Source organism: Capricornis sumatraensis, chromosome 20 (assembly GCF_032405125.1).
Source record: "Capricornis sumatraensis isolate serow.1 chromosome 20, serow.2, whole genome shotgun sequence".
Lineage (NCBI taxonomy): Eukaryota > Metazoa > Chordata > Mammalia > Artiodactyla > Bovidae > Capricornis > Capricornis sumatraensis.
The window spans coordinates 26,708,826-26,725,313 of NC_091088.1; the positions used below are offsets into that span (position 1 = coordinate 26,708,826).

The following is a 16,488-nucleotide window of genomic DNA, read 5'->3' on the forward strand; positions in this document are numbered from 1 at the left end:
AAAAGAGAGTAGTTTCGAGATCTTTCAGCTCCACTGTTTAGTTCTTCTTGCCTATCTAATAGACACTGGAGAGGACCGCCGCGATCGTTACACTTTTCTGCATCACCAAACACCGACTCCACGAGTTGCAGCCGCCTGGGGTGTATCCTCCGACGGCCACTCTCTTCCAGACGCGGCACAACCGCCTGCCCTGCGCGTTCCGTCTTTAGAAAATACTGACCTGCGATAATACTTGAGTCTGTGTCTGAGACTGTATCTGCGACGGATGCTGCTGAGAGGCCGGCTGGGGGCTCCCGAGGGCGGGGATAGGGGACGTGATCTGGGAGGTGACTGGGGAGTGCTGCCGGGGAGAAGGCTGGGACTGATGTTGCATGTGCTGCAGCTGCTGCAGCTGGAGACGCTGCTGCAGCTGCTGCTGGTTGATATGCTGCTGGAGCTGCTGCTGCTGCAGCTGCACGTGGTGCTGAAAATGCTGCTGTTGCAGCTGCTGCTGGAGCTGCTGTTGCTGGAGCTGCTGCTGCTGCAACTGCTGCTGCTGCAACTGCTGTATCTGCTGCTGCTGCTGCTGCTGCTGCGTCTGCACTGAGGGGCTCACCTGGGCGGAGGATGCCGAGCCCACCATGGAGCTGATCAGTGGAGCCCCAAGGTTCGACGGCATGTTGGCGGCGATGGTGACCGACGTGACCATCGGGTTCACGGGGAGTCTCATGGTCAAGGGTTTGGGAGCGATTGACCGAGGGAGCGACGGTTGGAGAGTCTGAGGGGACGCTGACACGGTTCCGTGCTGAGACAGCGGAGGGTTGAGAAGGAGGGAGGAGGTCAGATTGGTGGACGCCAGGGTCTGCTGAACGGAGCGAATAGTCTGGGCTTCTGCTGATTCCGCGGCAGCCTGCATTTGAGGGGAGACGGTTGGAGTGTTTTTATAAGGACTGTGAATGGATGACCAAAATGGTCAGCATTACTCTTGCTTCCCAAGCACTTTGTGGGAGGACTAGGCAGCTCCTCCCGGAGGTGGAGCCCAACTCCCCACGTTTTGAATCTGAGCTGGCTAGGCACCTTTGCTCTGGTCAACAGAAAGTGACGGAAATGAGGCTTCAAAGACTGTCTGTCTCTCTCAGAACCTACCCCTAGGTGATGACAGACATGTGGCCCTGGTACCAGACTCAATTACTAGCTTCCTGCCAGCCAGCCCACTGCCATGTCTGGGTATATGTGTGCCAGCTGCACACAGGTGAGAAGGATTTGGTGATGCTGCCCTGCCTTGGCCTAGATCTGAAGACCCAGCTAGTTACCTGGCAGTCTCTGAGATACATGCTTATCTTTGTAAGTCCCTGGACTTTGGGTCCATACAAGTGTTCCACAGCACTACTGTACTGAAAGATGACTGATGCACATGTTTGAGTGAGTAACAGTTGTTCAGCATTGAACCCTGAACCAGGATCACCACCAAGAACCATTCTGAAGGACAATGAGAGTAGACTGCCCGAGTCCAAGCCTAGCTCCACTACTCAACAACTCTGGGATCTGCGGCAAGTTAATTCACCCATCTCCATTCACCCAGCTTCCTTATCCACAAAATGGGGTTTAATGGTATTCACCTTGTGTAGGGGTTGTGAGATTTAAATGTACTCATATATAATTGTTAAGCATTTACAACAGTGCCCGGCCTACAGAAAGCACTTGGCAAATGTTAGCTATTTTCACTCATTAACAAGCTCTACTGCCAGAAAATGGCTATTACTAGAAAACTTCAAAGCCCTGTATATAATACACAGAGCCATGATAATTTATAACAGTGCTTACCTGCATATAAGAAAAACATAATTGAATTCTTTAGGAACACTTAATTGAAGAACTTTACAACTTCAGAAATATTTTGGTTTACCAAATATTTTCAAAGTTTTCCAAAATTTATCAAAGACGTCATGCATAAGTGGAGAGTGTTCAACTCTCATGTGACTAAACAACCTGTTACAAACAATCTGGAGCTCAACATGCAGAGAAACTGCCTAATATATTTTGTACTAAAAACACATAATTACCTTCACAAAAATATTTTACTAATGCAACTGAGATTGGAATGACTTCTTTTAAAGACTACTTTTTCTTCCTATTCTTCATAAAATTAGAGTTTTTTGGAGGGCAATAGGGACAGGGGAACTTGGAGGCATCAAGCTGCCATCTACTCTCTTTAATGATTTTGAATGTTTATTTCTAGATTTTTATTACTTACATTTATAAAATCTACTATTAGAAGACACTTGAGGAATGACTTTACATGGAGAGTCACTGGAGGTAGGAAAAGCCATGGCTGATGGCTTCTGTTTGAAGACCTTATCAGTATAAGACTCCGTCCATTGGTGGACAGTTTTCTGATTTTGCACAAAAGCTCAGGGGATGGGGTGGGGGTGGGGGCTGCACATGACTTGAGGGTGAAGGGTCATGTTCTAAAGTCTTTGGTTAAGAAGAAACCCACAGATGTTCATAATGATCTTTAAAAACCATTACGTCATCCACAAAGTAGAATATCAGTTTTCTACATGTAAACGACACATTATTTTAAAATACTCAGATATTTAAAAATTGCCAAGACAGTCTTAAGGAAGAAACTACGAGAAAAGTCTATACTTAGACATCTGGGCAATCACGCCATTGCACCTTTAAGACGCTCCCCTAGCGGAGAATGGAAAAGCGGATGAGTCTGAAGAGCTCCTGCTCACCTGCCGGTTCTACTCCTTTATGGTTTAATATTAAGCTTCGATTAATTCTGTTGGCTATTCTGAAGACTAAAAGTGATAGTGAAGCCACATCTCAAGGGAGGGAGTTCCAAGCTCTGAAGGTAATGCATGCTCAGTTGCTCCAGTAGTGTCTGACTCCTTGCAACCCCATGGACTGTAGCCCGTCAGGCTCCTCTGTCCATGGGATTCTCCAGGCAAGAATATTGGAGTGGGTTGCCATGCCCTCCTCCAGGGGATCTTCCCCACTCAGGGAATGAGCCTGAATCTCCTGTGTTTCCTGCACTGCAGGTGGATTCTTTACCACTGAGCCACCGGAGAAGCCCTCTGAATGCGGAGGCTTAAGTTAAAAGCACATGTGATGCACCCTTGTTTATTATTGCTAATGCTGAGGCTGAAATCTTGCTCCCTGGAATCCCACTCCTTGAATGAGTTCCATCCAGGACACAGAGATCAAACTTAAGCTTTCCTTCCATGATGGCTGTTATACTTGAGGACCAAAATCAAATGCTCCCAAATCCTTGCTTCCATGATTCTTTTAATTATTTAAATATGATTTGATTTTCAGTCCTTAACATCATGGAGACAACCCACTAAAGGGCCTTCAGTTAGTCACCATTTCTCTTTATATCATGGGGACCAAAAAAGAGAGAACCAATTCTTCAGATGTGGTCCAGTCATCAAACTATACAGTTAGATGCTGCTTCCTGTGAGATCACCATATTAGCAGCTATCTCACACTTTAGGGTCAGGTTGAAGTTATTCTAAACTTATACCTCAAGGGCCATTTTAGTTGCCTGCTATGTCTCTGACTATAAATTTGGGGTGTTCTTAACTGCCCTGGGGCTTCCCAGGAGACTCACTGGTAAACAATCTGCCTGCCAACCAGGAGACACGGGTTTGGTCCCCTAGGTTGGGAAGATCCCCTGGAGAAGGAAATGGTGATCCACTCCAGTATTCTTGCCTGGAAAATTCCATGGACAGAGAAGCCTGATGTGCTACAGTCCACGGGGTTGCTAGAGTATGACACAACTTAGCAACTAAACAGCAACAGTACTTACCTATTGAAAAAACAAAAGCAAAACAAACCTACCCCTAAAGAATTTAGATTTATTCTTTTTAAATCCCATCCTATTGGATAGTTTTTCCAGTATCCATGGACTCAATCTATCCATTGGGAAACATTTCTGAATCAGTTTTTAGTATCCAAAAGTAAAACTTTTTAAGTTATCCCTTCTAAGTCAGTCACAGACCTGATCAGCCCAATCACAGATGCTATTTCCAGAGTGCACTTTGAGTTACTGGCTCTTGGCTTAAATCCATGTATGGTCAATTATTCACACTCTAATGCACAAAGATCACCTATACCTGCTTCTGGCTAAGTGAATGAATAAATGATCTACTTGAGTACATGCACACTGTTACTCTATTCACGTCACTCCATCTAATTAGCCATCGAGTACACCTCAATTCTTAACATCTATAGCCCACACATTCAGTGGTTTTCTACCAATGTGCAAGTCTGCATCCAGAATCAGTATCTCTCTCAATGTGCATCGTCCAGAGTCCCAGAAAAAGGCTTTGCTATGGGCCTGATGCATATTTTCTCTTTCTAATGAAATGGGCAGTGTCCTAAGAACTGTCAAAGACAACCTCTCTTGATCTGGTTCTGAGCAGCTGCCAATGGTAGATCTTAATATAAAGAAGAAACAACTCAGGTGAAAAAGAGAAAAAAGGGCTAAATTCTTTTTAAATGGCTTTGCCAGCAACACTGACCATGCCCTGAGGCCCTATGTGGTACTTTGAGGCCACGACAAAGACAATGATGTGGAGTCTCTGCTTGCCGGAGGAAATACATCAAGAGCAAAAACATGAGTTCACATTATCCTGCCCAAAGCCTTTCTAAATTCTAGGAAGGCTAAAGACAAAGTTAATTAAATGTTAAAATAGAAGGTAACAGCTCATGCTCCTTTTGGATCAAGGTAATAATAATCCAGAGTGACATTTGCTTTAGAATACCAGTGCATTTTATAATACATCAGGGCCCATTGTATACTGTATGTATAATACATGTATATGTGTCTTTTTTTTTTATAAAGTACTTGGAGCATAATTTTATTTTAAATAATCATGAGGTTTATTTATTTATATGATGTGGAACAGTTTGGTCAAAAATGCAACATCCTCTATTACAATAATGCAACCACTGGAGAATTTATGATCTGATGTCCAAAAATACCTGAGAAACCTACTTCTCAATTTAAATAGAGGACATTAACACAGATCTCAGCCCCTGACAGGAAGAAAGGGGGCTGTTTAAGATTTGTCTAAATAGCTTCAGCCAACATATGCAGAGATCAGTGAATCTTTTGGAAACAAAGTGGATTCATTAGCTTGAATGAACTCTTATTTTTCGTGCCGTCATTTGAGTTATCTCTAATGAGAACAAATAAGTTTATGAGTTATTTCAAGGTGCTATCTTTTTGAGGAGTCGCATTTATGTTTTCAATGCTCCAGGGCTGTTTTCAACTTTGTAACGCAGAGATTGGCCGCTCTTTTACCTTAGAAACGAGGCTGGCCCTGTATGCAGCAAGGGCTTTCAGGTATTCTTTCTTGGCAGCTTCCGTTTTCCTTTTATATACCTATTAAAAGACCACAATTAGCACCACCTTTAGCATACATATTCTCAGCCATAAAATAACTGCTGTGCAAATTAGGTTGCAACAGAACTCACATAAAAAGTTGGTCTCCCTGGCTTTGATTTTTAAATGTGAAAACACACACACAGGTATTAAAACAAAACCAAACCCTGCCACCCTCACTGGGACACGGTTTTGATGTTCACTATTACAAACAGAAAAAGATTTCGGCTAGCAGCACAGAATTCGTGAGAATAACAGCTGAGGGCCTCCTGCTCAGGCAGTGAATAAGGTAATGAAAATGAAATGTGTGGCAAACAGTTTAAATTATAGAAAATTAACAATTTATCCATCATGTCTTCTTTCCCTCACATCCATTTGTAAACTGAAACAAATCAGAGGATGAAAACCCAGCAACAACAGCGAGAGCGAGTGAAGATAGAAGAGAAAAGATGGAGACCTTTCTTTTCGAGGAAAAAAAAATCAGAAATAGTGAAAGATAAAAGATTTCCATTAGTGAGACCAGTGATTTACAAAAATAAATCCCAGTATACAAAACCTGATTTGAGCTTCCTTTTCTTAAACAATGGTCTGATGGCTAGCTGTTGCACCAAAATGCAACTCTCTTTTTTTCTGCAGGATTTAAAAGTTAGACGCAGCAGTTTGCCAGCCCCTTAGGATTACATTTCTAGGGTAAAAGATGGGGCTGCTGCCTAGAGCATGGAGCTCAGTGCAAACAAACAGGCAGATTCTACAGGAGCATCAGCCCAAGGTAACCAGCTGGTAGGAATGAGTTCATGATTAAAGGAAGGAAGGAAGAGAGAAAGAAAGAAAATCAAGGGTTTTCCATTCTATTCCTGAAACAATTATTCTGGTTTACTACTAACAGGGTAGTAGTAACTTGTGAGGATATGTGAAATTAACACCTGTGAATGGTCATTGAAGTTTCACGGAGAAGACAGAGGAGAACTGAGCTCCAAGGAAGCCATTCTTCTCTGCATCAGTGTGGAGGACTTGCATGGGTAAAGACAGGACACTAGACCCTAAGGAACGTCTCCCACCAGCATGGCTAATCGCTCAAGGCCTCTTATATGGCCACAATTTCAAATGAACATGGAATAAAATGTCAAATGCTCACTGACAATAATGAAACACACAGAGGTGGCTTCAAAGTTTGGAAACCCACCAGGAGAGCACAAGGGTTCAGAAAGATGATCAAAAAATGGCAAGCAGGATGGACCTAACCCCTCTGTGGTGCCCTTTGTAACAAATGGGGGGTTGGAGAAATTCTGCATTATTTAAAATGAAAAGATTATCATCAAAAGTTTATGCTTGCAGGATACTGCCTGGATCTCCTCCAACTCTCTTCTGAACGGGTTCTGAACACACACCCCTTAAGGGAACTGAGAAATCCAGATAACTGGAAGGTACTTTGGAGTTATATGTTTGTGTTTTTCTAATTCCATAGCTTAGAAAAATGATTTCATGAGAATCAGTCATATTAAGGGGACGTATTCACCCAGAAAAGGTATCAGGAATATTCTTGGAACATTGAATTATATGGCTGTGATGGGTCTTTGCCTGAACTCACCTGCTTTTGTTCTTCCCCGAGGCTGTCCCACATAGATGCTACGATTTTTGAGACTTCTCCAAAGGTCGCATTGGGGTTCTGACCTTTAATTGCAGCCTGTGTGTCTCTGAAAAACAGGGCATATGCTGACACTGGCTTCTGTGGCTCATTGGGATCTTTCTTTTTCTTTTTCTTTGGAGTCTTGGGCTTCTTGCCAGAATCTGGAGCAGCTCTTTTCTCTCCGATGGCCTGCAAAGCAAGATGAAAATTCACTGCCTAGAATGTTCTTGCAGAGAATGCAGAAAGACTTACTCAGATCCCTGGTTGTTCTTTTAAGGTTTTGTTATACATCACCAACAGATGAATCACCATCAAAAGAGGGGGAGGGGTAAATTTGCTTAGTGTTAACTGGATGGAAGAGATTAGCTTTTAGAACATTGATTAATGAGACCCAGAAGTATCTTCAATACATTTACAACATATGCTTTAAATAGCAATTATGAGTAATGAAAAACAGGATGCTTTGTACCAAACATGTATGTATGTGTGCGTGTGTATGTATGTGTGTGTTACATATGTACCCATAAACAAAATATTTCACATTTTCAGAGGTTTTAGAAGTAAACCTAAATAATATTCAGGATGTTGACCATACTCAGATATTTTAAATGAGGTCCCTTGGCCAAAGACACATACTATCGTAAGTATGATTGGTCTGAATTGATTTTTTGAAGCTTGGTTTCTTTTTTTTTTTAAACCAGAACTTTACTTTGCTAATGGTCTCCAGAAACTCAAATAGAAATTAGCTCTAATCCCTAAATTTGCACAAAAAGGGAAAGGCCACTTTTATTTCCTAAAATAATAAAAACTTGCTAAAGAATAGGATAATAAGGAATGTAAAAGTGTCCAAATTCTAACTAGAGCTAGAAAGGAAATTGATACTCTTCATAAAATTAAAAACCTGTAAAAGAGCAGCATCAGTAGATACTTAAAATCACCAAGGCTAATAAGAAGACTAATAAGAAGATGCTTACTATTATCTATAGAAATTAACACTGCCACAAGAATACTAGCCTAGTGATACTCACACGTATTCCCAATGATCAAAACCATAGGAATGATATAGACATAGTTTACCAAATTTATATATCACTGAGCTCTAATACTCACCTGCCACCATCATCTAATTTCAACAATCATATAACAGACTCATCAGAGAAGCAGGGGAAATGATTCGTCAACCTTATTTTATCCCCTTCCTCATCCCCTAGCTTATAATATGATGACTATATTGGAGATAATTTTGCAGTTAACTTTACCAAGAATCCTGAAGTGTTTGACAAAATATGTTTTAAAAGCCAGCTCTGGGCAAGATCAACAGAGATAGATTCAAGTTACTAACAGATTGGCTTTTAATGGTCTTGAGTCTTGAATCTTAACTCAAATTTTCCAAGAGTATCATTACTTTCTGAAAGAGGGTCATTTGGAAATTAACTCAATGACCAGAATTTGTAGGGAGGAAACTGATAAGTAACTTTTCTTTGAGGGCTCTGAACCCTAGGAAGCCAGTAACCTCCTTCTTGGTGGGCCTGTTGTTTGCACTATTTGAGTAATAACCACACCCATACTTTACACAAGTAGCTTACAGACATCAGTAGGTATTAAGCTAGACTTCACCTTTCCTCCAAAATGCCATCTTTCATAACTCACACAATGAATTAAATAAAATTCCATAGACGCCACTCTTTTTTCTAAATTTTCAGAATAAGTGAAACTTGTATTCTAGTTAATGAATCTGAACTTGCAAATGAGTCAGATGTCTTCTAGTTAGAGCTTCAAATTGAGCCAAATTTTCCTTCAATGAAAAATATTACTTTAGCCACAAGAAAAAAAAATATACACAGATTTTTCTAATTGACTCAAACTCTATTCTTTTCTTGGAAGAGAATTTGGCACTGTTTGCACCAACAATACCCTGACCTATTTCCAGTGTAGCTTTTTCCAAATAAGAGTTCAGGTCCATTCTTTGCAAAACAACATTCAAATGTCGACAAACTTTGTCATCTTTCTTGGACAACTATGACTTGCCATAGTCATCATTACCTTTTAAGAATAAACCCAAAATGAAGAATCTCACAGTTTAAATAAAAGCTCAGAATTAATTCTCCTAAAGAAACTTTGCATAGTTGATTCAAAGGGCTATGAAAAAGTGGAGAAATAGCTTTATCCCAAAGACATAGTCAACAATAACATTAATCTTCCTTTTTTCAGCTAAGTTACTTAAAAGATAAACTGGATTCCTTGTCTTTGCTGAACACCTAGACTCTGTCTAAAAATGGAACAAGCTAAGAGTTACATAAAATTTTCTTTATAGAAATGACAATTTCAGATTGATACATAGGTAAGTATTAAGATCAGTGGGAATGCGAACGAAATGAAAGGAATCCATTTGAATTGCGTCATAGCCAGCTGTAACCCATATTTTATACACATCCCTTGAGTTTATTATTTCCCACTTCACCCTGCTGAAGTCCTTGTGAGTGTGAGTAGAGACTGCTAAGCAAATTTCCCCACTCTGTGTCCAGTGGGGAGTTAACATATCTGGACAGACCAAACCCTCCTTAAAATCCCTGCACATTTCTGCTCTTTTCAGCTAAACTCCCTCCTCTTTTTATCACCAGCAATCTTCTCTAAGCACCTTTTCTTCATTTCTATTTAAACATAAATGATGCTAAAGGTAAATAAATGATGCTTCATATTCTGGCCTTGACTTGTTCCTTACCCACTCTGAGAAATTCTGGTTACTTCTATGTGCTCCTATCTATATGCCGATGGTTCAAAAATCTATACTTCCATCTCTAACAGACTGAATTCTAGACTCTCTCCAATGGACTGAGTTCTAGACTCAAATGGAAGCGTCTCAAATTCAACCCCTACCATGCCAAACTCTCAGCTTCCCCATGGGGGAAAAAAAAATAACACTCCTCACTTCCTAGGTTAATCCTCTCCATTTACGGATATCCATGCTGTTCTCAAACAGAAACCCAATATACATTTTACTCCTTCAAATTCCAGGCAATCATCAAACCTTAATGGATGATTCTCTCTCTCTTGAATGTCTCACTAATCTGGCACCTCCTGTATGCCTTCCTTTGCTAAAATTAAAGGAAACAAATCATAACAAAAGGATGTTTTAATTGGTTTCCTTCTCTCTGGTCCCTCTCTTTGTAACTTGTTGTATATACAGCCTAAGCTATCTTTCTAAAGCAGAAAATCTGTTCATGCCATTCCTCGATGCAAAGAATTAATCAGCTCTCAACTACCAGCAGGGAAAGGCTACCACATTCTAGCAATTTCTTTCAAATCCCATTTCTTTCCTCCTCCATGTCACACCATTCATGGTACCCAAAAATGGACATACAATTCCTTTGCTCTTTCTACCACAATGTGGGCCTCTCTCTTCTGGCTCACAAACTTTTATGTATTCTCTTAGACCTAATTCAAACATCACCTTCTCAATAAAGTCTTCCTCAAATCACTCTCCAAAGCAGAATCAATGACAATCTCAGTACACCAGATACATCAGTTAGGCCACTAATCACATCTGGAGCTAGTTTTAAACACTCTTATTTGTTCCCAATGGGAAGTCCCAGGGGCAGCAATTCTCTTATAAGTCTTTGTATCGCCAGAACCAAGTAAAATGCCAAGCACAGAGTAGGTGTACCACACATAATGAATAAATGAGCAATAAGTAATTGTGTACCTAGAATAAGTAACTGTAATGAAACAATGTTTTTTCTAGGCATGCAAAAAAGTCAAACTGGCAACTAAGTTTTTGTTTCAAATTGTGTATATTTGAACCATGCATCGTTTCCTCCACAAAAGCAAAGGTGCAAAACCACCGGAACATACTATGTGATAAACACCACTGAAGTGCAAGACTGTCCAATGGGGCAGCAGTTCAGCCAACTAACCAGATGAAACTTGCCCACCTGGACATTAACTTAGAACCAGAGCAGTTCAGAATTTCTGAAAAGTCTAGCACAAGCCTTCTCCTTTGCCAATTTAAGTAAAATTCAGCCTATTAAGTGATTTGCTCAATGCCTTACAACTAGGAGAAGTCAGATCTCCCAAGTTTCAGTTGAATATACTTTCCACAGAAATAAACAGATATAAAAGAGTTAAGAAAAAATTAAACCATCATAAATGTAAGTGCTACTCCACATCCATGAAGAAAAGGAAAATAATATTGTGAGTGAAGCTTAAACACAAGAACATAGGGGTGATCCCTATATACTAAAGCCAATTAACTTACTCTGTTGGATTCATCAGCGTCCTCCTCGTTGATGGAGCTGGAAGGGGAGGGAGTCGCCGATTTGCTCGCAGGAGGTGAAGGAGATGTGTGGGGCACACTGGCCCCTCCCAAATTCAACCCCAACTGGGCGCTGAGCTGAGACTGGTTGATGGTGGTGAGCTGGGCAGGAGGCATGATCCCAGAGCGAGCAGCATCCGTCATGTGGACGATGGACCTCATGATCACAGAGGGATCCTGGCGGTATTGTGAAACTTGTGTGTGGCTCTGATCCTAAAGGGGCAACAGAAATGGGAAACTCTTAGTTTTCCCAAACATCAGTGAGCTTGCAGGAGTTGGAGAAGGGGGTCAAAAGGTACCAACTTTCAGTTACAAAATAAATACATCATTGCATTGCACTGTTGTTCAGTTGTTAAGTCATATCCGACTCTTTGCAGCCCCACAGACTATAGCCTGTGGGGCTCCTCTGTCCATGGGGTTTCCCAGGCAAGAATACTAGAGTGTGTTACCATTTCCTGCTCCAGGGGATCTTCTTGACCCAAATATCCAATCATTATGTTGTACACCTGAAACTAATATATTATATGTCAATTAATACCTCAATTAAAAAGATCAATGAACATAACTTCAGCAGCTCCTTAGATAGGTTTGACTTGTTCCAATTTTGTTAGATCTGATTTATTGCAGGATAATGGTCTCTATTAATTTATTAACTAGAAGGACTCATGCTAGAAAGTTGAAAGATCAAAAGCACAAAGCCCAAATTATTCAGCCTCAACTATTACACTGTAGAACTCTCTTGTGTGAGTGTGCGTGCATGCTGTCATGTCTGACTCTTGGCAATCTCATGGACTAGCCCACCAGGCTCCTCTGTCCATGGGATTTTTCAGGCAAGAATACTGGACTGGGTTGCCATTTCCTCCTTCAAGAGATCTTCCTGCCCAGGGATCTCCTGCATTGGGAGGCAGATTTTCTTTACTACTGGGCCACCAGGGAAGCCTAGAACTATCACTGGATGACTTAACTAAGTGAAAATAAAGGACTATTAGCAAAGGGAAGAGAAATATCCACCTCTTTCTCCTTACTGAGGAAACTGATGACAAGGAAAGGGGTGATGCCAAGGTCTAAGCCTTTCAGGCTCACCAACTCATTGGCCATCCTTCTTCCACACAGTGCTGGTTCAATGATCCTTTCTCCAGCTCTGCAGAATGGGGGGAAGCTGATCTCTATTTTATTCTACCAGGCATGCATACGCCATGTAGCAAGGATGGGCTAGAGAAATGCGGAGCAAGCATCTGTTTGCTTCAGGGCACCCTCTCTGTAAAACCCTTTGTGGTTAACCAGAGGATCATTCCAATTCTGAATTACATTGTCAATGACATCTGGAAGCCATTCCATGTCTTTAGGATTGGATATCACTTTTTTTCATCTTAAACCTGCTTTGTTTTCTTTTGCTTAACCCATTCTGATTTAATGTTTTAATGAATTGTTTAAAATATGTATAAGAAGGAGGTAGAGACCATCAGAATTAGCTCCTCTGAAAATTACTGCCGACACTTCAAAAGTAGCCTTCTCTGTTTTGGGGAGGCATAGAAAAGGATTTAGATTTGCTTCTTCTCATTCCAAAGAATACAAAAATGAAAACATGCTTTTCAAATGACTTCATTTAAGACTTGTCATTTAGAGTGAGCCTGCAATTTTCTTGAAACCAAATTCTCTTGACTCACAGTGACCCAGAATCTAATTTTATACATAACCCTATGAATTCTTCTTTTCAATATTTCTGATAAAGCTTATTTTTGCTCTTTAAAGAAACAAATGAATTGTAAATATTATAATGCCACTAATTCAGAAGCCAAGAGCTATCAATAGGAAACTAGTTGAATAAATTATGATCGATCATGCTACAAAGTATTATGAAGCTTTTTAAAATAATGAATTAGATTTGTGTGTATTGACCTAGAGAAGAGTGTCTTCATTTTGGCTCTAATGACATTTTGTACCAGATAACTCTTTGCTGTGGTGGCTGTCCTTTGCATTGTAGGATGTTAACAGTAACCCTGGTCTCTCCCTGTGTGTGAGTGTTAGTCACTCAGTCTTATCCAACTCTTTGTGACCACTTGAACTGTAGCCCACCAGGCTCCTCTGTCCATGGAATTCTCCAGGCAAGAATACTGGAGTGGGTTGCCCTTCCCTTCTCCAGGGGATCTTCCCAACACAGGAATCAAACTTGGAGATGCCAATAGCAACCTCCTTTCCTTCACCAGTCATGACAATCAAAAATGTCTGCAGACATTGCCCCATGGAGGGCAAACTTGCTTCCAGTTCTAGAGAGCCACTAATCTAGAAAGATATGCAAGATCTAGCAAGTGAAACGGAGAAGGCGATGGCACCCACTCCAGTACTCTTGCCTGGAAAATCCCATGGGCGGAGGAGCCTGGTGGGCTGCAGTCCATGGGGTCGCAAAGAGTCAGACATGACTGAGCAACTTCACTTTCACTTCTCACTTTCATGCATTGGAGAAGGAAATGGCAACCCACTCCAGTGTTCTTGCCTGGAGAATCCCAGGGATGGGGGAGCCTGGTGGGTTGCTGTCTATGGGGTCGCACAGAGTTGGACACGACTGAAACGACTTAGCAGCAGCACCAGCAGCAGCACGTGAAAAACCAAGTTGCAAAACAGTTATAGAGTATAGGTCCCTCTTTGTTTTTGTTTTTTAAGTTTAGGGACTTCTGTGGTGATCCAGTAGATAAGAATCCACCTTCCAATGCAGGGGATGCAGGTTTGATCCCTAATCAGGGAACTAAGATTCCACATATTTGCATCACAACTAGAGAGAACCTTGTCTGCAGCAAAGGAAGATCCCATACACTGTGACTAAGCCTGGAGGCAACCAAATAAATAAATATTTTTATAAAGTGTAAACAGTAGTTACATTATACTTGATTGGAGGGGTAAGGAAGGGAGCACCTTAGCTTTTCCCATTCACAAAAAACACGAAACAGAACAAATAAGACTAAAACACTCTAGTTAGGAAAATCTAAAACCAAAAGACAAAAACACTTAAAAGAGTCTGTGGCTAATCGTCAGGGTTTAATAGAAAATATACATATTTTCCATTAATAAGTTTTGAGTTATCACATTCCTATGTAATCCTGGAAAAAGGTGCTCCACATTTCAGAGCAACCCCAACTCTTTTTGTCTCACTAACAATATACTCCAAAAATACCACATTCTTGTAGGAGTCCTTCTACAGTCTGGTATCACAAAAGTGGGTTTCATGTTATCAGTGTGTCTTTATTTCTTTTTATTGGCACTCCTCACACATTTAGCTATTTCTCTTCAAAAATCTGAGGAGACTGTCCACTCTTCCATGTTCTTTTAAAGTCCTACCATAGCTTACTGATGTATTTCAGCCCGCCACAAGTGGGAATTATGCTATCTTTTTCTTAACTTTAGTCTCCAATTACATCTTTCAGAGGCTTTTCAGAGGTCCTTTCAGACTTCTTTAAATCTAACTATTTTAAAATATCTGCAGGCAACTCCAGAGTATTTTAATTCCAATGGTAAAATGACCAGTTAACTGGCATGGCCATGAAATATCAGGATATAATTTACACAGCCTTCTCAGTAACCAAGAAGTCACTTTGCTTTCTTTACTCCCATGCCCATGAACATCAGCACGTATAGATACTTGACAGGTGCACCCCAGATGTACAATATTTCAGAGGAATCTCATGCTCACACAGAAGGCCATGGGGTTAGATTTCTGGCTTTGTCCACTCTTCCTGAATTCCACCTGCAATTTGTGCATTTATGATGGACCTGGTTGCCTAAGAGATCCTGTTGACAAACAGCCAAGGTTCATGAACAAGGAACATTGCCTGTGTGTTTCTTCGGATCTGGGACCTGTGCTAAGCTTAGTATGCACTTTCCAATTCAATCCTCTAAATAACTTCCTGAATTAGATACTATTGTACCTCTTCTTGGATAAGAAGGATCCCCTAAGCCACAGAGGTCGCTGGGGTGATTGATTGATGGAGAAACCATTCTCTAAGTCCCATGGAGAGAGGAGCCTGGTGGGCTACAGTCCATGGGGTGGCAAAAGAGTTAGACTTGACTTGGCAACTGAACAACAACACAACTTAGCAACTGAACAACAACACAACTTAGCAACTGAACAACAACACAACTTAGCAACTGCACAACAACACAACAAAGGAGCCATGGTGCCACCACCAGTGGAAGCTTGTGCCAACAGAGTGAGAGCTGAATGGGCTCTGAACTCTGTACCATCACCACCCTCCTTTAACAAAACCAACTCCATTTTTATCTGTTTTATATAAATTGAGACTCATTTCACAAAAAAAAGAGGGGGCTGGTTTCTGATTTGGGGACAGTGTGAAAACCACTCCCGAAGCATACTGGTGGCGGTGGGGCCAAGATCTTGCCAAAACTTAGAGCCATCCACATGGTCTTCAAATCCAAAAGATGCTGGCCCACCTTTCTTTTCTCCCACAGGACCATACACCAAGGACCTCTAAAATATTGTCAGGTAACCTGTGAACCACATAATCAATGCAACAAAATGTGCTAGCATCTACCATGGTCCATTGTTGTCTGATAACAACTTCCTATGTGTGAGGATTATAGTATAAGAAGATTAATGGTGAAAGTATCTCTTTAGAGAATCAAGTTCCTTTAGGGTCACCAATTATTAACAACCTCCTTGGGGAACCTGGTGATCCTTAACAGCTCCAATCATTTCCTATTTCAAAAAAGTAACCTTAAAAAAAACCTCCTGTGATCTTAGGATTTCCACTTAAGAAGAAAAAAGATATCAGCTCAGTTGAAAAGTATTTATTGAGCACTTACGATGTGGCAGGCCAGCAACGCCAATATACCAATGCTCATATCTTTCAAAACTAGAAAATTACCATGTGATTCTCTTAAACATGACTCTATTTAGACAAAATTTAGAATGGACTAATGAATTTATTAATACTATAAAAAAGTGTAGGCAAGAATAATTCATCTATATTCCTCTGAAATAGCTCACCACTTTTCCTAGTAGTAATGACATGACAGGGCTACCCTGCTGGTCCAGTCAGCAAAGAATCTGCCTGCAATGCAGGAGATGTGGGTTCGATTCCTGGGTTGGGAAGATCCCCTGGAGAAGGAAATGGCAGCTCACTCCAATATTTTCGCCTGGGAAATTCCATGGACAGAGGA

General features: G+C 41.0%; 1 protein-coding gene across 1 annotated transcript in view; it reads right to left on the reverse strand.

Moving 5' to 3' along the window:
* Window positions 1-205: 205 nt before the first annotated feature.
* The window catches only part of TOX3 (TOX high mobility group box family member 3), a 118,479-nt gene continuing 102,196 nt past the window's right edge, over window positions 206-16,488 (reverse strand). The window contains exons 4-7 of the mRNA XM_068993306.1: window positions 11,260-11,529; window positions 6,966-7,193; window positions 5,297-5,377; window positions 206-889 (exon numbers count right to left, since the gene is read on the reverse strand). Coding sequence (XP_068849407.1) covers window positions 206-889; window positions 5,297-5,377; window positions 6,966-7,193; window positions 11,260-11,529 — 1,263 coding nt within the window. The remainder of the gene's footprint in view (window positions 890-5,296; window positions 5,378-6,965; window positions 7,194-11,259; window positions 11,530-16,488) is intronic.